The following is a 22349-nucleotide window of genomic DNA, read 5'->3' as shown; positions in this document are numbered from 1 at the left end:
AGCGAAGCGGTGCCGCGGCCGAGTTAGGGCCGGGGCAAGGGAGTAGTGTGGGGCTGAGGAGCGGTGAGGCGCGGGGTGCCCCGGGAGGGTCCCCCGTGCCCCAAGTGGGGCGGAAGCACGCGGGCTAGCTGCCGAGGCCGGCGGGGAGGGAGGGCGGGCGGTGGCGCTGCGCCGGGGAAGAGTGCAGACAGCGGGGTGCCGAGCCGGGCGCAGGCGGAGAGATTGGGGCGCCCCCCTCCCCGCGGGTGGAGCCTAGTGCTCCTCCGCCTTCCCTCCCCCGCGCGCCAGGCTCGCCTTCTCGGCGGGCTGCGGCGGGAGCGGCGGGGCGGCGGTGCTGGGGCCAGACCAGGGGGAGCGGCGGGGCCGCCGCCCCCGGGACGGGCGGGCCGGGGGCGGGCTGTGAGTGAGGCGGGGCGGGAGCGGGGCGGGAGCGGGGCCGGGCGGGGGGGCGCCGCGGGCGCCAGGGCGCGAGGGCGCGGGCGGCTGGGGGGCGGGGGAAGCGCGGAGAGCCTAGGAGGGCAGGCGGTGGCGGGGCCGCCCGCCTCGCCGACAGCTTCACGCCGCCGGCCCACGCCGCAGTGTGTTTTGTGGACGGCACCTTCCCAGACCGCCCAGTAGAGCCCAGCTCGGCGCCCGGCAGCCTTCGTCGCGATGTTCCGCCGGAGCTTTAATCGTTTTGTAAGTACACTCGCTGCGGCTCCACGCGTGCGGTTTGCTTGCTCGCCAGCCCTTCGCTGGGTCCCCCGGAGCAGTCTTCTGAAGGGATCGTTGCATCCCTGGGAGCCACCACCACCGCCCTCTTTTAGATTTTTCACTGAACCACGTTGCCCGGGCGGCCGGGGTGGGGAGGCAGGTAGGGCTCCCGGAGTCTCCCCCCTCCCCCCGGACAATGTAACCAGAGCTTCCCGGGGTGTAGCAAACTCTGTCTCCGACGGGGGGCCGCCCTCCACCCGGATGGTGGTGGGATTCGTGGGGGGACCGGTCCAGGGGCCCCTCGGTTTGCCAATTAGCCGAAGATGGCGTTTTATTACCAGGGAGGTTGCTTTCTTTTGTTTCCTCTGCCACGAGCACATGGAGGTAAACCTAGACCTGTCACTGTGTCCCAAAAAAAGACCTGGGGAGTGAGAGAGCTGGAGGCGAGGGCAGGACCCGGCGTTGCCCGGGGATCGGCCGGCCGGGGGTCTGCTGACCGGAGGCCGAGCAAACTTTGGAGACCCCGCCTAAGAAGCTCACCTTTAGGGTCTAATAAAAGCGAAGGCAGTTGTCAGGGTGGGCTGGGTGAATGTGGAGACCGCGAGGAGGCTGCACCGCGGCGTTTGAAACCTCACCGAGCACCGAACGCCCGGTGCACCGAGCCCGTTGGGAAAAGGCAGGCTCCGACTGGATTTCTCCGTCCACGTTTACCCGCTTGCAGATCCCCAGAAAAGGGGAACTGCATTTCCGTGGGAGTTTGGCATTAGGGAAAAGCGATTTCTAGCTACTGACTTTTTTGAGTAACCTGTTTACTCCTAGAGAGTACATTAAGAATGGAGCAAAGCCGGGACCATTTACTTCTGTGCTGCTATTTGTAGTAACTTCCTTAATTGCAAGATGAGGTGGCGGGAATAGGATTTTATTTCTGCCAGTGATGTGAGGGAAAGGGCTCATCTGTAAATTTTGATTTTTCAGTCGTTCAGAAAAATGGTTCAGTGCTGTGCGCTCTCACCCATCCCCATTAAAATATATGTTTGAGAACTAGTCGATTTCGCCCTTTTCGTGTGATTATTCCTTATCAAAGCATTGCTGACATTTTTCAGGCGTCGGATAAATTTGCTCTCAATTTTTTCTGCATTTGAAACTTTCACAAATGAACCCTGGCTAAAAGAAATCATTGCACATCCCTTTTGAGGGTATTATCACAGTAGCGCTATGTTAATGTTTTTCTAAATGTTTACCTCACCCAGAAACCTGTCTTATGAAATTGGAGATTACATGTGGCACAGAGCAAAAGAGGTTGTACATATCAAGAATCTTGAAATCTGTAAGAATTGACTTGTACTGGATGCTTTGCCAAAGCAAGTAACTAAAATTGGTTTCTCACATTTAGCCTGAGAAGGTAAAAAAGCATTGTACTTCATAGTTCTATTTCACATAGATTCTTGTGATCCCGGAGTGTTGTTTGGGGCTGACGAAAAGGGAAAGGTGACAAATAGAGCTAATTGTAATAATTGGAGAAGGATAATCTTTTCCCAGGGCACCCGAATAGTCGAAAGCAACTGGACTCTGGTTCATGATGAATTATCTTAAAATTGAGATGCTGACATCCCCAGTTCTTTTTTTAAGGATTTGAGCATTTGAGAGCATACTACCCCAGTGTTGCTCTTAAAGCCCCCTTGGCTTTTCTTTCGCCGAGTGTGATCTGCATCGTTGGGAGTCTGGTCTTTAAGCAGGGCTGGCCCAGGAGGCGAGGGCATGCAGTAGAATTTGCAGCAGTTGCGAGGAGCCGGCCTGCAGGTTTGAGGCCAGTACTTTGCATCCCCGACCAAGATCTCTGCAGAGAATCACTTAACGCTCACACTGAAATGAGCTTTGACCTCGTTGTTCGCCTGAAATACCCGACTGCTCACATTTTCCTGCGCAACCATGACTATGGTAAGTCTTGGGAAGCTGGAAGCTTCTCAGGAGTTGTATCTGAGCTGTAGGCCTAGGGCAAGGAATTAATCTGCAAACCATTGGATTGGATTTGAAATATGCTATTGAATACTCCCCTAAAGAATGACTTCAGAATTGGGGAAGGGGGCAAATTTTATCTCCCCTAGATCACTAAGTCTGCACTGGCCTCGGCTTTTGCCTGGTAGAGATTATTTGACGAGCACTCCCATTTAAACCACCAGAAGGCTACAATTCAAGATTCAGGTTGGACTTTGAGACTTTCACAGCAATGTGGATGTGGTCCAGGTTGTGTGCTGTCTTATGATGGCTTTCATATTTCAGAAGTGGGGCTGTGAATTTGTTTCAGAATTAAGCGGTTTTCTGTGTGTTACCTGTCCGTGTCTAAAATTGACTTTGAACATGACAAATTACAGTTGTGTTGATTGTAGTTGTTGGTCACTGAAAACTAGATACATGTTGCCATAGGGCTTTACATTTTAAACCTGAGGTGGGAAGTCAATACCTCTTGGGAGTTAGCATCATCTTCTGTGGCTCAGTAGTGTTTGCTGAATCGTCTTAAAAATACCATTTATTTCCTCAGGTTCTCCAATTTCAAGCTAAAAGAAATAGCACTTCATTGTATTTCTTAAAGATATAGCCTTGACTTCATTGCCATTCATAATTGACTTCTTTTTTTCCCTGATGAATTATGACTTTCCTTTTGACAGTTTCAAGGTAGAAATTTGGTGGATTTGGTGTGGGATCTTAGGGTTTAGGCATGGAGGGGGTGTCTTAAAAGATTTAAGAGTTGGGTATCTGAGTATTATAAGAGTGCCATCTGTTCCCAGTCGGTATCTCCATTTTCCATAAATATAATAAATAAAAAATAGTAGCTTTGTCTCTACAACTATTTCCTTTAAAGACATTTCTAATTGGAAGTCTGGACTAGTTGAGACTTAGGGGGTCAGGGACTTTGATGTTATCCTTTTGCTCTTCATAAAATTCCTAGGATTACAGTAGCATTTTCACATGGGTTTAAAGGCTTAATGAGAGTTAAAATAACAAGTGTTAACCACCTCCATTTTTAAAAGATGTTATTTTTACATAGTTTTCACACCCAACGTGGGGCTCCAACTCACAACTCCCAAGATCAACTGTCGCATGCACCACCAACTGAGCCAGCCAGGCGCCCAACCCCAGACCTTTTTGACATTATATTTCATGCTAAAGATTCAAAATAATACATTCCTTGATAAGTAGATTCAGGGGAGTTGGCCAGTAGATACTGTCAATTTAGCTTATCAGAGTGATTAAACAGTCATGGATTTCTAGGTCATTGATAAATGAAAGCTTAAATTGTGAGTGTGAAATACTGGAAAACATTTGTCTCTTGATTGTAGAAGCTCTCAAACTGCTTTGGTTCCATGAAACATACAGCATATAGTAGTATCACAGAAAATGTCGTCGGATCAAAGAAGCGCAGGACTGGAAAGCAATTAGAGTGCGTAAGGTGGAATGAAAATTCAGAATCAGACGAAAAATATTAAAAATAATGATATCAGTAGCTAATTTATTACTTTGAGTCCAAGGCAAGGCCAGTCCAGTGAAGCAACATTGGAGGCAGTAAATAAAATAATTCTGGAATTGGTGTTCTGTTTCTTTCCTTCCTTCCTTCCTTTTTTTTTTTTTTCTTCTTTTTGGAGCAAGAAGGTTCCCGGTTTCCTCCTTCAGTTATCAAGGTAATTAAGCTTTTGTCGTCATCAGTCCCCGTTCCCCCCCCACCACTTTTATTTTACTAAAACCCTTGGCCTGACATTGCTGAGCCTGGAAAAAAAAATTTTTTTTTGAGCTTGGAAAATATTGATGAGTTCGTTTTATTATGTTTAGACATTTATTCAAGTGTGTATATTGCAGTATTTTTTTCATGCACACAAACCTTACAAGTATACACACATTTGGTCTCTGTCCCTGTTTCTGGCACAGAGCTCCTAAAATCCTAGGAATTTCCTGTGATAAAAGCAATAAAAGTGTCTTTTGTTATGTTAATGAAGTGACTTTTGGAAAGCCCCTCTGGTTGGGGGGACTGGTTGGCCTGGGGATCCAACCTTGTGATCAGAGGGTTGGAACTTTGAGGCCCACCCTCCAGGGGAGGGTAGAGGGCCTGAAGATTGAGTTCTATCGCCATTGGCCAGTGAATTAATCAGTCGTACCTCTAACGAAGCCTCCATAAAACCCCAAAAGGACAGGGTTTGGTAGACCTTCCAGGTTGGTGAACTTGTGGAAATTTGGGGAGAGTGGTCCACCTGGAGAGGACGTGGAAGCTCCGGGCCCTTACCCCAGACCATGCCCTGTGCGGCTCTTCAATCTCGCTGTTTCTGTGTTAAATCCTTTTATGGTGCCCCAGTAAGCTGGGAAAATGTTTCTCTGAGTCCTGTGAGTGGCTCTAACAAATTAATAGAAGCTGAGGAGGAAGCTGTGGACTTGTGTCTGGAGGCTGAAACTCAAGGTGGGGGTCTCTGCATCCTCCAGTTGGCAGTCGTGTGGTCCGAAGTACAGATGGTCATGAGGACTTGGGACTGGCGTCTGAAGTATAGGGAAGTGTGGGTAGTCTTGTAGGACTGAGCCCTTAACTGGAGCGATCTGATGCTGTCTGGGTACTTTTCAGAATTGAGTTACATTGTAAGACACCATAGCTGGTGTCTGGTCTGAGAATTGATTTTTGGAGTGGAGGGGACCCCCGCCGGGCCCACACACATATTGGAATTGAGTGATCAGACCTAAACATTGGGGTATACCATATACTGATTATCAGTTTTCTAAATAACTAGAATAAATACATCTGATGCTTAAACTCTACTGACTGTAGTATAATCTTTATTAGATGATTTATGTTATTTTATGATCTTGCAGAGCATTATTTTTTTCAGCAAATATTCACGGCGCACCTACTGTGTATAGGGCACTATGGTAGGCCCTGTGGACACATGGGTGAGCGAGTCAAAGTCCCTGTCTTCAGAATCTTTAATTGTCATTACATGCATGGCTGTAGGTACAGAGGACATGGTGACTACCCTATGTGTAACACATTTATAATGTACCATGAAGCTTGATTTTCATGAAGAAGTTACTGTTGTATGCTTACTTGCCTTTTTTTTTTCCTCTACCGAAAATAGTGTACAATCTCAGTTATATCCGGGTTGTTTGGATTGCAGATTAAAAAGGAATTTGTTGCGCTTGACCCTTCAATATGACCGATGCATGGCATACTGCTCCTTGCAAATAGATGCTAGTCTGATTCTGTGTAAGGTAGGAAACCTATTTTTGGGAAAAGTCACTATTACTCGAAATAAATACTATTTATTCACTTACTATTAAATTATATATTTAAAAGCCTGAAAACAAATTCTGTCCTTTTTTTTTTTTTGATTTTTTTTTTTTAGTGATTAAGCAACATAAAATTCTGGAAGTCTTCTAAATACCTTCTGTAAAGGTTTACCATTTGCTCCTGTTTATGACTAACGGTTCATAATTCAAACCTCTATTAGTGGGCAGTATTGAGTGCCCACAAATCAGGTAGTTTCCAGTGCTCTTAATGAACTTGTAGCAAAGGTGAGATTTGGGCAGGTGAAGCAGCCATTTTCATACTGATGCAGCTCTCGGAATGAGCTTGTTGTCTTCTTCTACTGGTTAACCACCAGCTGGGCGATGGGTTCAGCTTCCCTAAGTCTGGATGATATGCAAAGAACTAGCCCATGAGTGAATTCATATACTGGTTGATGGGACACATCATCAAGGCTGATTGCTTGTCTAACACGGTTGATCAGTTCTCTCCAAAGAGGGTGAAAGCATGGGACACAAAATAAAAATACTGTTTTTTGTGGGTTTTTTTTCCCCACCAAGGAGGTGGAGTTTCTTGTACATCTGTAGTGTTTTATACAGATTAATCTTTTGCATCTGGACTCTCAGATTGAGACTTTTCTGATTGGGTGGAGGGAGTCTCTGGGCTTCCGTAGGTGAGTTAGGTGCCGTTTTCAAGTTTGTTTCTGTTCACTTCACACTTAACCTTCTTGGCTTGGTTCAAGGGTGGATCAGTGGTGATTGTAAAACAAACATTAGCATGACTGCAGCGTATGTTAACACTACTGCAGTTTAATGATGAATGAGCACTCAGCACTGCAGATATGGTGTGGTTTGCCCTATGCCAGCACACTGGCAGACAGCCCCCTCGGTTCTGCAGTGTATAGATGGATTGCTGGTTTGGCTGACTTCTTGATTATCTGGCTTATAGATAATGTTGGACTGTGGATATCCAGATTTGGGAGGTTAATCTGTATTTGTGAAGTACAGATCGCCATCAATTTTTTTTTTGCCCCATATATATTTAATAGAATATAGGAGGATTAGTGAGGCCTATCCTGTTCAAGCATATTTGTTTTTTTAACCTCCTTCATTATATATTAAAGTATTATGTTGGCTGTATTTTTCGATTCTCTTCTTTGCCTAGGTATTACTGGAAAAATCAGAGTCTTCTTGATAATGATCTTGCAGCTAGTGTAGCTTCAAGTAAACAGTAGATGCTCAATAAATACTTCTGGTATTGTTTTGAACTGAATTGTTAACCCAGTTAACAGATCTGTAGAACTACAGATCTACAGAACTACAGAATCTCTAGTCTCAGGTGAAAATGATCAGAAAAAATTAATATTTTTTTCATGCCTGCTTAAAAAGTAATCAGAAAAACTTTAGCATTTCTATGAGGCTGTTTTTTTTTTAAAGATTTTATTTATTTATTTGACAGAGAGAAATCACAAGTAGATGGAGAGGCAGGCAAAGAGAGAGAGAGAGGGAAGCAGGCTCCCTGCCGAGCAGAGAGCCCGATGCGGGACTCGATCCCAGGACCCTGAGATCATGACCTGAGCCAAAGGCAGCGGCTTAACCCACTGAGCCACCCAGGCGCCCCGAGGCTGTTTTCTTAATTCCAAAGATTATCTTTAGCACTTCCCCCTTCCTTGGCCATACATAAAAAGCTGTAATTAATGTACTGCCCTCAACTTCTTTAAAATTATAAGCAAATTTATATTCTTTTTGTTAAATGCCCTTCATAAGCTTATATTTTATGTTGCCACCAGCACATCAAGTCTTTTCTGAAAAAACAAAGCTGCAGTGTTAACTCTTCAAGAGCTGTATATCTTTTGACTTTCCTTGGTAAGTGTGCATTATTTTAATTCAGGATATCACTTAGTACTTGGCGCTGGGAATGTAAAATACTTTTCCTGTTTGCACCTCATTGCCATTGGTTGGTTGGGTATCTGTAGCGAGAAGACAGCAGACCAAAGGAACTGTGGAGTTTAAGGGATTTGGAAGCAGTTTTGTTGTGAAAAGAGACCCAGCCTTGTTAAAGGGTTGGTGCAAGTTCTAGTTCTGCCATTTACTGCCCAGCTTGGGAAATTGGGCACATCAGTGCGTTGATCAAAATGTCATCTTTGGACTCCTTGCACAGGAACCATCTGGGCTGCTTTTGTCAGCAGAGTCCTAGGACTCAAGCCTCATGAATCCGAGTCTCAGGTGATAGGTCTCTGATAACTGCCTTTTTAGCAAGCATTCCAGATGGTTCTGGAATTCACTAAGATTTCAGAACACCCATGACATAAAGACTGAAATATTTATTTTCTGTGTACACACTCTGTTCACCTGTCTCAGCTTCTCTTTTCCTCATCTACAGAATGAACGTAGTAATACTTCATGAGGCTGTTGGGATAATGTTTGGTAGAGTCCTCCCCACTATTCCAGTTGTGTCAGACGTTCCCCAGCCACTCTCAGGTTTCATGGCTTCTTGGCAGAACTCATAGGACTTAGCATATAGTTCTGCTCCCAGCTATGATTTATTAGAGCAAGAGGATACAAAGCAAAGTCAGCAGAGGGAAAGGGCGCATGGGGCCAAGTCTGGAGAAAACCAGGTGCAGCTTCCATGGTCCTCTCTCACCGGCGTCACACAGGTTGTGCTTAATTCCTCCAGCAACGAGTTGTGATAACTTGTATAATGTGTTGTCTACCAAGGAAGCTCATTAGAGACTCTGTGCCCAGAGTTTTTACTGGGACCTGGTCATGTACATGCCCCTTGCCCGGTATCTGCCAAAATTCCAGACTCCCAGAAGGAAGACAGGATTTAGCATAAACCAAGAATTTAGGCACAGCTGGCTACTCTTAACCATTTCGGGTGATGGGAACCTTCGGTGGTGGGAACCTTCCCAAGATCCAAATCCAAATCCTCAGCTGGATACCAGCTTTGTAAGCAGGCCTTTTTTTTTTTTTTTTTAAAGAATAGCAGTCTCAGGCCTGCTCTGTTAACCCTTTCCTACACGGTACTGTTGGGAGATACTGGTATTTGTCAATGAAGGGAAATGACTTGCCCACCACGGTCATCCAGCTCAGCCGCGGCAGAGTTGAGGCTGAGACGCCCAGCAACCACCACCGCCTTTTGTTTGCTGCACGCAGCCATGCTTCCGGATTATGGGTCATCCTGTTTCATATTGTCCAATGCATTCACTCTCTGTCACTTGCAGCAGAAGAGCAGCCTGCCGCTGGGAACTTGATGCCCCCAGTGGGGGAGCCAGGAAGTATTGATGTTTCTGCCAGTTTAGCGTCAACACTTGCTGGTTTCCTCTCTGGAGCATCACCAAGTTCGTGGATTTTCATTTTTTCCTGACTTTCGGATTTTTGTTACGACCCCTTCCTCCTTGTTCCATTCATTTACCCATAGTCCCAACACTCATTTGCATCATTACCTCATCGCATTCTATGCATGGCTGGCTGTTAGCTCATAGGCAGCGGGTTCAAAAATTTGGGGGTGGGAGGTCACCCAGTTCCAAAGTGCAGACATTACTGAAGAGTATTTAGTGTAGGATGACTATATAGGGAAAACCTGCCAAAAGAAAAAAAAAAGAACAAAATTCTGGGATTAATAAATGAATTTTATGGCAATATTTATAAATACTGTTTGCATCCAGGAGAGTTTTTACAGTCATGAAAAACCCCAGGGATATCTCTGCTTATTCTTAAGTTTCAGCCCTTTTTTTTTTTGCTGTTATCAAAAAGGAAAATTAATAATTGTTTATGATTTAGGCAAGGAATGAATCAGGAACTCGTACTGAAGGATGTAGTAATCCTCTAGATCAACAGGGAGCAGAAGCCAGGAGCGAACTGTCACAAATAAGGAACAGCTGGGTAGAGCAGATTATGTAAGCTACACCTGTTGTGTAAGCAGTGGGGATGTTCTTTAAGCTTCACAGTTAATGTAGTTTGCAATAATATGGATTAAGGGCTCTATAGTATAGTGCACAATTAACTTTGGCTTCTTTTCTGAAAACATTTGCGTGAATCACAAGCTTCCTTGGTACACTCTTGCCTTCCTTGTGCTGTAGAAGTACGTAAGACACAGCCCTGGTCTGCAGAACTTGGAGTCTGTTAGAGATGGAAGATCACATACAAGACCAGCCTCCCTATGAGGCATTTGGTCATCAGTCCTCGCTGCTATCCTTTTATTTTATTATTTTATTATTTTAAAAGATTTTACTTATTTATTTGACACAGAGAGATCACAAGTAGGCAGAGAGGCAGGCAGAGAGAGAGGAAGGGAAGCAGGCTCCCCGCTGAGCAGAGAGCCCGATGCGGGGGCCCAATCCCAGGACCTTTGAGATCATGACCTGAGCCCAAGGCAGAGGCTTAACCCACTGATCCCCCCCCCCCCCCCCCCCCCCCCCCGTGCCCCTGCTATCCTTTTATAGAGGCACACACGGTAAGTGCAGCCCACTTTCAGAAGGGGGCGCTGAATCTCACTCTGCCGGGGTGGAGGGGGGGCATTTGTAGAGGAGGTAGCCTATGAACTGGGTGGTAAGGGACCCAAAGTATTGAAGTTCATGGAATTTTAGGGCCAGGCAGCCTCATTACAGAAAGAAGCAATTACTGGAGAATTTGGACCAAGTTATTGCTTATGGGACTTAGAGCAGCAGAACCTGTCAACTTAGAGAGCATGGGTTCCACCTCCAGCTGCTGGAGAAAGACCACAACCTTGGTCTTCAATGCCTTATGTTTGCTGTGGTGAAATTTAAACTTGAAAAGAGGGAAAACTAAACATGGATTTCAGGCAGCATTCAGTCTTCAAAACAATAGCGACAGGAATTTCCCTGTGGACTCTTCCGAAATGCATGACTCCGGTGATGGTGGTTATCAGTCTTCTGATTTGGGGCAGGAGCAGTCAGGTAGGAGCCAGGATGGAAGCAGCTGGGGTAATATTTCAAGACACTGCTTCATGTAATACATGGTTATTTGTCCTGCTTATCTAATGAGTGCATACTTTAAACTTTTACTATGTGGGGACATTGTGGTAGAGGTTATTATCTTGAGTAGTGATGGTCATTTATAGGCATACCTCTCTTTATTGTGCTTCGTTTTACTGTGCTTTGTAGATACAAATCAAAGGTTTATGGCAACCCTGTGTTGAGCCTGTCTGATAGCACCACTTTTCTAACGGCACTTGCTCATTTTGTGTCTCTTGTCACATTTTGGTAATTCTCACAGTATTTCAAACATTTTCATCAATATTATTTGTTGTGGTGGTCTGTGAAGTGATTGTGACTGAAAGCTCAGGTGATGGTTAGAATATGTGTTTAGCAATGAAGTTTTTAGCAATAAAATTTTAAAATTAAGGTATGTACATTGTTAATGTTATTGTACACTTAAAAGACCCCAGCATACTGTAAACATAATTTTAAAAAAGATTTTATTTCCTCGACAGACAAAGATCACAAGTAGGCAGACAGGCAGGCGGGGGGGGGGGGGGGGGGAAGCAGGCTCCCTGCTGAGCAGAGAGCCCGATGCAGGGCTCGATTCTAGGACCCTGAGATCATGACCTGAGTCGAAGGCAGAGGCTTTAACCCACTGAGCCACCCAGGCGCCCCAAACATAAACTTTAAAAAGATTTTAAGTCCTCTCTACACCCACGGTGGGCACGCTCAAACTCACAACCCCAAGATCAAGCCTGCCCGACACTCCAGTAAACATAACTTTTACATGTACTGGGAAACCAGAAAATTAATGTGACTCACTTGATTGTGGTATTTGCTTTATTGTTGTGGTCTGGAACTGACCCTGCAGGCTCTCCAAGGTATGACTGGATTTTAAAAAGATAGGGATCAGGCCTTGGTCCTTACAGTGACCTGTTTCACTACCGCTAGACAACATGGGTCTTCAGTAGACATTCACACTTGACCATGTCATTGTGTGTTACTGGAACACGCATTGCATCTTACTCCCTCAACATGTGTATCTCCACACGATGTTGATGCACTTTTGTTTTTCTCATCACAACTTCTAACTCTCTTCCAAATGATGAACATCTCTTTCATATTTGTTCCTTCTTCGGTCTTCCTCTTTCAGTAAATGACATCATCCCTGACCCACTTGTTCGAGCTAAAAGCCTAGTAGTCATCCTTAATACCGCCTTTCCCTTCATCTCCCTCACAGCACATCTAGTAGGTTTGGTTTCTGAAAGAGCTCTCAAAGCCGTCCACTTCTCTGCATGTCCACCTCGACTGCCATCCAAGTTCAGGCTGCCACTGTCCCTTACCCAGGCCATTGGCAATGGATGATCTCATCCACTCTTGCCCTCTCCAATGTATCCACCACGCAGCACCAGAAAGATCTTGTACAAATGCGTATCTGAAAGCCCTCAGTGACTTTCTTCTGCTCCCTGGATAAAAACCTGACCTGTATAAGCTTGTACTCTTTTTCACTGTTTTTTTTTTGTTGTTGTTGTTGTTGTTCACTTTTAAAAATGGAGATATAATTCACATAGCAAACAATTCACCATTTTATCTTTTTTTTAAGATTTTATTTATTTGAGAGAGGGGGAGAGCACGAGCTGTGGGTAGGGGCAGGGGAGGAGGGAGAAGCAGACTCCCCGCTGAGCAGGGAGCCTGACACGGGGCCCCATCCCAGGACCCCGAGATCATGACCTGGACCTAAGGCAGACATCTAACCGACTGAGCCACCCAGGTACCCCAACAATTCACTCTTTTAAAGTGTACGCCTCGTTTTTTGTGTGTTTTTTTTTTCTTCAAGTTTTTGTTTAAATTCCAGTTACAATGTTAGTTTCAGGTACGGAAGTTAGTGATTCATCATTAAGTGGATTTTAGCATATTAACTATTTTGTGTAGCCATTACTACATTCTAATTCGGGAACATTTTCATCACCCCAAAAAGAAAACATGTACCTATTAGCTGTTAGTCCCAATCCGTCCCTTGAGGCCCTGGCAAACACCCATTTACTTAATCATCACTGTGGATTTGCCTGTTCTGGACATTTCGTGTAAATGGACTCCTACAATATATGGTCTTTGGTAATTGACTTCTTTCATTTAGTAGGATGTTCTCAAGGTGTTTTTTTTTTTAAAGACTATTTATTTATTTGACACAGAGAGAGAGAGATCACAAGTAGGCAGAGAGTCAGGCAGAGAGAGAGGGGGAAGCGGGCTCCCTTCCGAGCAGAGAACCCGATGTGGGGTTCGATCCCAGGACCCTGAGATCCTGACCTGAGCCGAAGGCAGAGGCTTAACCCACTGAGCTAGCCAGGTGCCCCTCTCAAGGTTTTTTAATCCATGTTGTAGTACGTATCAGTACTTCATCCCTTTCTGTGGCTCAGTAATCCACTGAATGGATATACCACATTTGGTTGATCCATTGATCAGGTGATAGGCGTTTGGATTATTTATACTTTATGGTCAATATGAATAATGCTGTTTTGAACATTTTTGTACATGTTTTTGTGTAGGCATGTGTTTTCAGTTTTCTTGGGTATATACCTTGGAATGGGATTGCTAGATTATATGGTAGTTCTTTAACTTTTTGAGGAACTGCTGAACTTTCCCACAGCTCTTCTCCACTTCTTACCTTTTTTAAGAGAAAAAAACTTGGGGGGCGGTGCCTGGGTGGTGCCGTCAGTTAAGCATCTGACTCTTGGTGTCCACTCCAGTCATGATCTCAGGGTCATGAGATCGAGCCCTGCATGGGGCTCCACACTAAGCTTGGAGTCTGCTTAAGACCCTCTCTTTATCTCTTTCTAATCCCTCGCCCCCTCTAAAATAGATAAATAAATCTCTTAAAAAGTTTAAAAAATTTTTAAAATTGTGGTAAAAAGCACGTAGCATAAACTTTGCCATCCTAAACTTTTTTAATTGTATAATTCAGTAGTGTTAAGTGTAATCACATTCTTGTGCAACAGATACACAGAACTTTTTCATCTTGCGAAACTGAAACTTTTACCCATTAAACAGCAGCCCCTCATTTCCCTCCTTTGCCTCACCTCTCCTCCCCCAAGCCCCTGGTGACTAGCATTCTAATTTCTATTTTATGAATTTAACTACTTTAGATACCTTGTATGAATGGAGTCATACTGTGTTTTTTTTCTTGTGACTGGCTTTTTTCACTGAGTGTAATGTCCTCAAGCTTCATCCATGTGGTAGCATGTGACAGGACTTTTTTTTTTTTAAAGATTGTATTTATTTATTTGATAGATCACAAGTAGACAGGCAGGCAGAAAGAGAGGAGGAGAGAGGCTCCCCGCAGAGCAGAGAGCCCGATGCGGGATTCGATTCCAGGACCCTGGGATCATGACCTGAGCTGAAGGCAGAGGCTTTAACCCACTGAGCCACCCAGGCACCCCGACTTTCTTCTTTTCTAAGTCTTTATGTATATACCGCATTTATTTATCCGTCCATTCATTGATGGATATTTGGTTTGTTTCCACCTCTTGACTATTGTGAATAATGCTGCTGTTAGCAGAGGTGCATAAATACCTCTTCAGGATAATGATTTTAATTCGTTGGGCTATATACCCAGAAGTTGAATTGCTAAATCGTATGGTAGTTTTATGTATAATTTTTTGAGGCACCTCTGAAGTTTTTCATAGTAGCCAAACCATTTTACGTTCCATCACCATAGCAGAAGGGTTCCAACTTCTCCATCCTAGTCAGTGCTTTTTTTTGGATAGGAGCCATTTTAATTGGTGTGTGGTGATATTTCATTGTGGTTTAGATTTGCGTTTCTCAGATGATTAGTGATGTTAAGCATCTTTTCACATGCTTTTGGCCATTTGATTATCGTTGAAGAAATGTGTGTTCAAAGTGGTTTCCCAATTTTTTACCAAGGTATTTGAGTTTTTGTTCAGTTGTTGCAGTTCTTTATATATTCTAGATATTGACCCTTATATACTCTAGATATTAACTCTTTATCATATGTGTGATTTCCAGATAGGTTCTTTTATTCCATAGGTTGCCTTTTTACTTTGTTGATTGTTTTCTTTGATGCATAGAAGTTTTTTAATTTGATGTCCCATTTGTCTTTTTGCTTTTGTTTCTTGGGCTTTTTAGTGATATATCCAAGAAATAATTACCAAATCCAGTGTGTCATGAAGCTTTCCCCCTGTGTTTTCTTCTACGATGTTTATCCTTTTAGGTCTTACATTCAGATCTTTAATCCATTTTGAATTGACTTTTGTATGTGGTGTTAGAATCCAACTTCATTCTTTTCCATGTGGATATCCAGTTTCCCAGTGCCATGTGCTGAAAAGATTCTTTTTTACTCGTTGAGCGGCCTCGGCATCCTTCTTGAAGATCTTTGACCATATACATGAGGGTTTATTTCTGGATTTTATTTTATTCCATTGGTCTGTGTGCCTGTCTTTATGCCTGTACTATATTGTTTTCATTACTGTAGCTTTGTGATATCTTTTGAAATCACAAAGAATGAGGCCTCCAACTTGGTTCGTGTTCTTTTTTTTTTTTTAAGATTTTATTTATTTATTTGAGAGAGAGAGAACTGGGGGAGGAGCAGAGGCAGAAGGACATGCAGACTCCATGCTGAGTCTGGGCCCCAACATGGGGATCAAGCCCACAACTGAGATCATGGCCTGAGCCAAAATCAAGCGTGAGAATTGTAACTGACTGAGCCATCCAGGTGCCCCTGTTCTTTTACAAGATTGTTTTGGCTATCCAGGGTCTCTGGATATTGTATATGGATTTTAGTGTGGATTTTTCTATTGCTGCAAAAAATATTCCTCATTTGTGTGTGCTTTCTGCTGCAGGACCTTTGTATATATCATTTCTCTTGTCTGGTAAGCTTCTCTATGGCAGTCCGTGGCCTCAATTCTTACTCATTTCCCAGAGCTCAGCTTGATCATTTCCCCAAAGAAGCTGACCCTGTCCTTCCCTCAGACATTGCCAGCTTTGCAGCTTCTCATAGCATCATGAACCTTTCCTTTACACTCTTATCACAATTGGCTTTACATTTGTATATTAATTTCCTTTGCTAACATATTTATTATCAACCTTCCCTCTACATAGTGTTTCATGAGGGTAAGAACTGTGACCGTTTTTGCTTATTGCTGTGTCACTAATGCCTCAGTGCCTGATATAAGCCCATAATACACGAGGATGGAAATAATCTTGTTATTTTATATGGATCAAAATTTAAATGGATTTTCTTTATTATTTTTTGATTTTTCATTTTACCTTCCATATAGGCATTTGTGTTCTGTTATGGTGTGTGCAGAAATAATTTTTCCAGTCAGTGCCTTGAATTACTGATCCTTGGCATGTGACATGTTGCAGGTTTGTGGAATTTAGTTGTAAGTTGTCCTTGTCTTCTTATCATTATAATAACAGTTAAAACCAGAGTGGTAAGTCCCTGGCATTGTTTTAAGTGCTTTACAAGCAATCGTTCATTATATGCATTTGCTTATTGTAGATAGCCTTTTCCAGAGAAAACAGAGTCAGTAGGCTGTGTGTGTATGTGTGCGTGTGTGTTTACAGATATGTACATACCTATGGATTTAATTTTTAGTGTTATTTGTATGTATAAATGTAAATAAATTTCTCTATACATATATTAAAACTTCATAGGTATGTGTAGACATATAAACTTATTTTAAGGAAATGACTCAGGATTATGGAAGTTGACAAGTTGTAAGTCCTGCAGTCAGCAACCTAGAGACCCAAGAGAGCCAGTGGTGTAAAGTCTGAGGTGGGAAGACCTGACAACCAGGAGAGCTGACATGGAAGTTCGAATTCGAGAGCCAGTGTTTCGGTTTGAGTCCAAAGGCAGGTTCAACCAATGTTCCAGCTCAAAAAAGCTATTAGGCAGGAGGAGTTTCCCCCTTGGGAGCGGGGAGGCCGGGGAGGGGAGCCAGTCATTCTGTTCTCTTCAGGCTTTCAGTTGGTTGGATGAGGTCCACTAGCATTCTGGAAGACAACGTGCTTTACTCTCTCTGCCAATTCAGATATTAATCTCATCCAAAAATACCCTCACAGACACACCCAGAATGTTTGACCAAGTATCTGGGCACTACATGGCCCAGTCAAGATCATGCGTACAATTAACCATCACACTTACGTGATCATGTGAAGATGTATGAACAGTCTAAAGTGTATATACATCAAGAATGAAAGACCTTACCATAAATAACTAATTTGCTACCCTTTCTATCCATCAGATGAGGAGCTCAGACTGCTACACAATCTGTAAAGGCTCAGCGAGTCCTAGAACTAAAAAGTCTTAAAGGCCATCCAGTTGTCCAGCCTCTTCATTTTACAGCAGAGGAAATGGGCAGAGAGAGGACAAGTGGCTTGTCCAAGATTATTCAGTGAATGGGAGTTCAGAAATAGGGAATTCCGGGCCCAGCTCTGTCATCTGTGTCTTCCCATTTCCTCTTCTGTGAACTGTGAGGGCTCTTGGGTCATCTATATTTAAGTTTTCTCCTAGCTTTATAATTGTGTAATATATGTTTTAAGCTTCACAGTCAAGCAGTGGAATTTTTTTGTTGTTGTTTTCTGTTGGGTTGTTTATCAGTGTTATTCTTCAGGCCTTTGTCTCTTGATTGCTCATGTGACTGTACCTCAAACTTCAGTTTCTTTAATGAGTGGAGACTAAAATGTCTATACTTGGAATGGGAACCATGACAAATTTTAGGCTGTTCATGCTCTTCATTGGCTTTTTTTTTTAAAGATTTTATTTTTATTTATTTGAGAGAGAGGCAGTGAGAGAGAGCATGAGCAAGGAGAAGGTCAGAGGGAGAAGCAGACTCCCCATGGAGCTGGGAGCCCAATGCGGGGCTCGATCCCGGGACTCCGGGATTATGACCTGAGCCGAAGGCAGTCGTCCAACCAACTGAGCCACCCAGGCGTCGCTCTTCATTCGCTTTTAATAGTGGTTATACTTTTTGGTTTTACACTGCCCTGAATGATTGGGGATCAAATGTAGCCCCATGCCTTTGTTAGTACTATGCTCTAGAATTAAACTCAACTCTGAATATATTGACTTTTCGCCAACAGCCGTAGTGGAGGAGAGCATTTTTGGTAATGCTAAAATATGATGGGCAGGCTTCCTGGGGAGCACCAGCCCTGCCTTTTTTTGCTAGTGGCCGCCTGACATTTTTTCCCAAAGACACTCTTACTCGTGGCTACTCAATGAACACGATTAGCTGCACGGTAGTAGATAGGGAGGCAGCCCTTGGATTGGCTGAGTAGCAGCTGCTAGGAGACAGTAGGGTGCAGTAAGTAGGCCATCCATATGTGTAAATTTTATTTTTTTATTTTTTATAAACATATAATGTATTATGTGTAAATTTTAGAATCAATAGTATAGTGGAGCAGAATTTGGTACTTGCTGTGTTTATTACAGTCACTGATTCAACCAGAGGATAATAGCCAGGGAAAGGGAGCAGGTTCCTGAAATGGAGTTCTATAAATCCATTTTAAAAGTCATAGTCATTTGTTTATTTAGGTTAGACCCTAGACCTTAATGGAAAGTATCAGTAGAATATATATATCCCTGTTTTGAAATATAAGGCAGTGCAATTGAAATACTCTTGTGCAAATTTAAACGTATTACATATGACATATTAAAGATAACTAATGAAAGCAATGTAATCAAAATCAAATGAAACCAGTCAAAAGACATTAATGGATTTATAGAGTACATGTTTGGAATTAATAATTTTAGTAGTTGTGAAATTCATGTTGCATCAATAGTTGTCTCTCTCTTTTTCTTAAAATTAATTAATTAATTATTTTTAGTTGTATCTTTTAGTTCCCAATACACACACCTAGCCTTGTGGAAGTTTTCTTAGGAATGGGGCCGGAAACTTTGCTGTTCTGGTGCCTCCATTCACCACCACTTCCATATTAAAGAAATTATCTTCATAAAATGTAATGGTTGGTGCTTACAGAATATACGTGAAATGTATAATAAGATGAATAATAATAATGTATAATAAGATATATATTATATATAATAATAAAATGTAGAAGATGATAATAATAATAAGATGATGATAATAATAAGATGAATACCTATATTCCTACCACCTAACTTGAAAATGAGACCGTTCCCAGTATAATTCCACCTACCTATGTGTTACCTTCTTGTGTCATCCCCCTGTCTCTCCTCCATATCGTCCTGTCTCCCTTCTACTTTGTAACAACTGTTTCTAGGAGTCATTTCATTGACTTTAAGAAATAGCTTTAACACATGTTTGCAAACCTAGATAATACATTGTTTTGCTTTCTTAATTTGAGCCTTATAGAGATGGTATACTGTTTTTCTCTTACGCAGTATTATATTTCTATGATTCCTTATAAGGTTTTATGTAGCTATAGTTCATTCATTGTCACTACAGAGTAATACTGATTTGGAAATGTACCAGAATTTATTCATTCTTCTGTCCGTGGACCTTCAAGTGCTTTGCAGGTGTTTTTTTTTTTTTTCCTCTTATGATCAGAAGATACGTGTCTTTTGAGAATATATATATATATATAAAAAATAATGGGTTTTACCCCTGTGAGTCTGTGCATGGTATGTATAGGCTACAGATACATCTAAGCACACACACTTGGGCGTAAATATAAGACATGCGCACTTAACGACAGGTCTTGAAATGTGCGGCTGTACAAGAAGAGGTCAAATTGTTCTCCAAGGTGGTTTGACCAATATGCAATCCCATTAGCAATGGGGGAATTCCTGTTGCTTCGTACTTTTTGACACTTGGTATGTCTGACTTCTTATTTTTTGCCAATTCTCTGATTACTAATAAAGTTAAGCATCTTTGCAAATGTTTATGGATCATTTATGTTTCCCTTCTGAAGTATTTATTTATGTCTTTTGACTATTTTTCTTGGGTCGATTATCTTTTTCAGACTGAATTATTATGAATCCTTTTTTAAAGATTTTATTTATTCATGTGAGAGAGAGAGAGGCAGAGGGAGAAGCAGACTCCCTGCTGAGCTGGGAGCCAGACTTGGGGCTTGATCCCAGGACCTGGACATCATGACCTGAGCCAAAGATAGACACTTAACCATCTGAGCCATCCAGGCGCCCCTTGAATCCTTTTTCTATTGGGGCATTAATCCTTTGTTGGTTATATTTGTTGCAGATACAGTCTCAGTTGGTGACTTGTCCTTTTACTATTTTGTTTGCTGTCTTTTAATAAGCAGGTTCTTAATTTTAATGTAGTTAAAATTTCAGTCTCTTTACAGTTAGTGCTTTATTTATCTTGTTGAAGTAATTCTTGGCTGTGCCAAAACTGGAGTGCTAGTTGCCTTTTTTTCCTCAAAGTTTTCGAGTTTGGCAAATTATTTTCTGAGCCTCATGTTTCAGATCTTGAAAATCCAAGGACTTGAACTAGGTTTTGTATAAATCTTTTACTCTTTGACACTGTAACCTGAAGTAGACTGTGAGGATATGTGCTTGTGTTTTCAGAGAGTGCGGCATAATGTAGTCATCTTTCCCACTGTGACGTTTCATGTTCACTCCTCCTTGACTTCTCTTTCACTTACTTCCTCACCCTCTTCCTTCCTGTTTTCTTTGGAAACATCTCCAATTGAATTCTGCAGCATTCTAGATTTTCTGTGTTGGAGCGGCATTTCGAAATCGAGATTTGTATGGAGAGAATTGTAGCTATGTGTGCAGGTGGAAGAAATAATAGAGAGCCCTCGTGTACCCTTTACCCAGTTCTTCCCAAAGATAACATCTTTCAAAACCAGTATAATGTCAAAATCAGAGTGTTGACATTGATAGTAGCCACCAATCTTTTTTTTTTTTTTTTAAAGATTTTATTTATTTATTTGACAGAGAGAAATTACAAGTACACTGAGAGGCAGGCAGAGAGAGAGAGAAGGAAGCAGGCTCCCTGCTGAGCAGAGAGCCTGATGCGGGACTCGATCCCAGTACCCTGAGATCATGACCTGAGCCGAAGGCAGCGGCTTAACCCACTGAGCCACCCAGGCGCCCAGTAGCCACCAATCTTAACTCAGATTTTTCCAGTTATACTTACGTGTATGTGTGTGCCTGCGCGTGTGCGCACGTGTGTGTGTTTGATATCCTGGTAAAAGCTGCTCTTGGGTTGTCATATCACTATTTTTATTGGGTTGATTATCTTTTTCAGACTGAATTATAATTATGAATCCTTTTTTTAAAGATTTTATTTATTCATGTGAGAGAGAGAGAGAGAGAGAGGCAGAGGGAGAAGCAGACTCCCCATACCAATAGTCGTTTCAAATTCCAAATGCCAAAGCATACCAATAGGAGTCGTTTCAAATTCCACCTGGATTTTAGCAGCTAAAAACTCATAGTGGAAAGGAGGAATGATATTCCTTCTAACACTTAAAAGTGTGCAAGGATGTGCATTAGTTTATATCTCCATAAATAGAACCTTATATTGTTGTCAGGCTGGTAGCCAAGGACAGTTGAAGACTGCGTTTATGGAGAGCTACATATGCTCTAACTCATGTCTGCCTCAAAATATTTAAAAACAAACACTCGGTCATCTTTTTTTTTTTTTTAAGATTTTATTTATTTATTTGACAGAGTTCACAAGTAGGCAGAGAGGCAGGCAAAGAGAGAGAGAGGAGGAAGCAGGCTCCTTCCTGAGCAGAGAGCCCAATGTGGGGCTCCATCCCAGGACCCTGGGATCATGACCTGAGCCGAAGGCAGAGGCTTAACCCACTGAACCAACCAGGCGCCCCACACTTGGTCATCTTTAGTGCATTCATTCATTTACCCCTTTATTGACTTCTGACCAGCCCAGTACTATGCTAAGCACCAGGAACTGAATGGTGAGTAAAAACGGAAGTGGTCCGTTGTCTTTTTGGCACTTATAACCTAATTTACAGTTTAGAAATAAGCCAGCAACTATTATACTCACTCATTTTCATAAGTTGTGAGTAAAATGAATAGAAACAGAAATAGGGTCTTTTTTTCATAAGAGTAGCCAGCAAGTTCCGCCTGCGGAGATAACATTTAAACAGATAACTGCAGGAATGAGGGACTACTTGCAAACGGGCCTGGGAGTAGACACTGGAACCAGCTTGTTCAGAGGCCCCAAGTTGGGCAAGAGCCTGGCAAGTGGGGAAACTGAAAGGAGGCTCATGGGGTAAAAGGGCCCACTCAGTGGCGGAGTAGGGACGTGGAAGCGAATGAGGTGTAAGAACTTCTGGGGCACTGTCTTGGGAGCAATTTGAATCTTGTACTCTGGACTTCTTAAAGCCATGTTTGTGACTGGGAGATGTGGAGGGGTAATGACAGTGAAGTCAGTTTAATAAACAATTCACAAATATTTATTGAGTACTCTTAAGTGTCTGGCACTATTCTACTAGCTCGTGATGAACTGG

The 22349-nt window shown here is 42.7% G+C and overlaps 1 protein-coding gene across 2 annotated transcripts in view; it reads left to right on the top strand.

Annotated features, from left to right (window-relative positions):
• The first annotated feature begins 453 nt into the window (after window positions 1-453).
• The window catches only part of ATP11C (ATPase phospholipid transporting 11C), a 180653-nt gene continuing 158757 nt past the window's right edge, over window positions 454-22349 (top strand). Inside the window, exon 1 of one of the 2 annotated variants that reach the window (XM_032329562.1) lies at window positions 454-678. In XM_032329562.1, coding sequence (XP_032185453.1) covers window positions 652-678 — 27 coding nt within the window. In that variant the 5' untranslated portion in view covers window positions 454-651. Of the gene's footprint in view, window positions 679-699; window positions 2632-22349 lie in introns of those variants that run through there. The other variant, XM_032329565.1, reaches the window with a different exon arrangement.

The sequence above is a fragment of the Mustela erminea genome, chromosome X (genome assembly GCF_009829155.1).
Source record: "Mustela erminea isolate mMusErm1 chromosome X, mMusErm1.Pri, whole genome shotgun sequence".
NCBI classification, from domain to species: Eukaryota; Metazoa; Chordata; class Mammalia; order Carnivora; family Mustelidae; genus Mustela; species Mustela erminea.
Note: the sequence above shows the minus strand (reverse complement) of the source record. Positions and strands in the feature narration are given on the sequence as shown.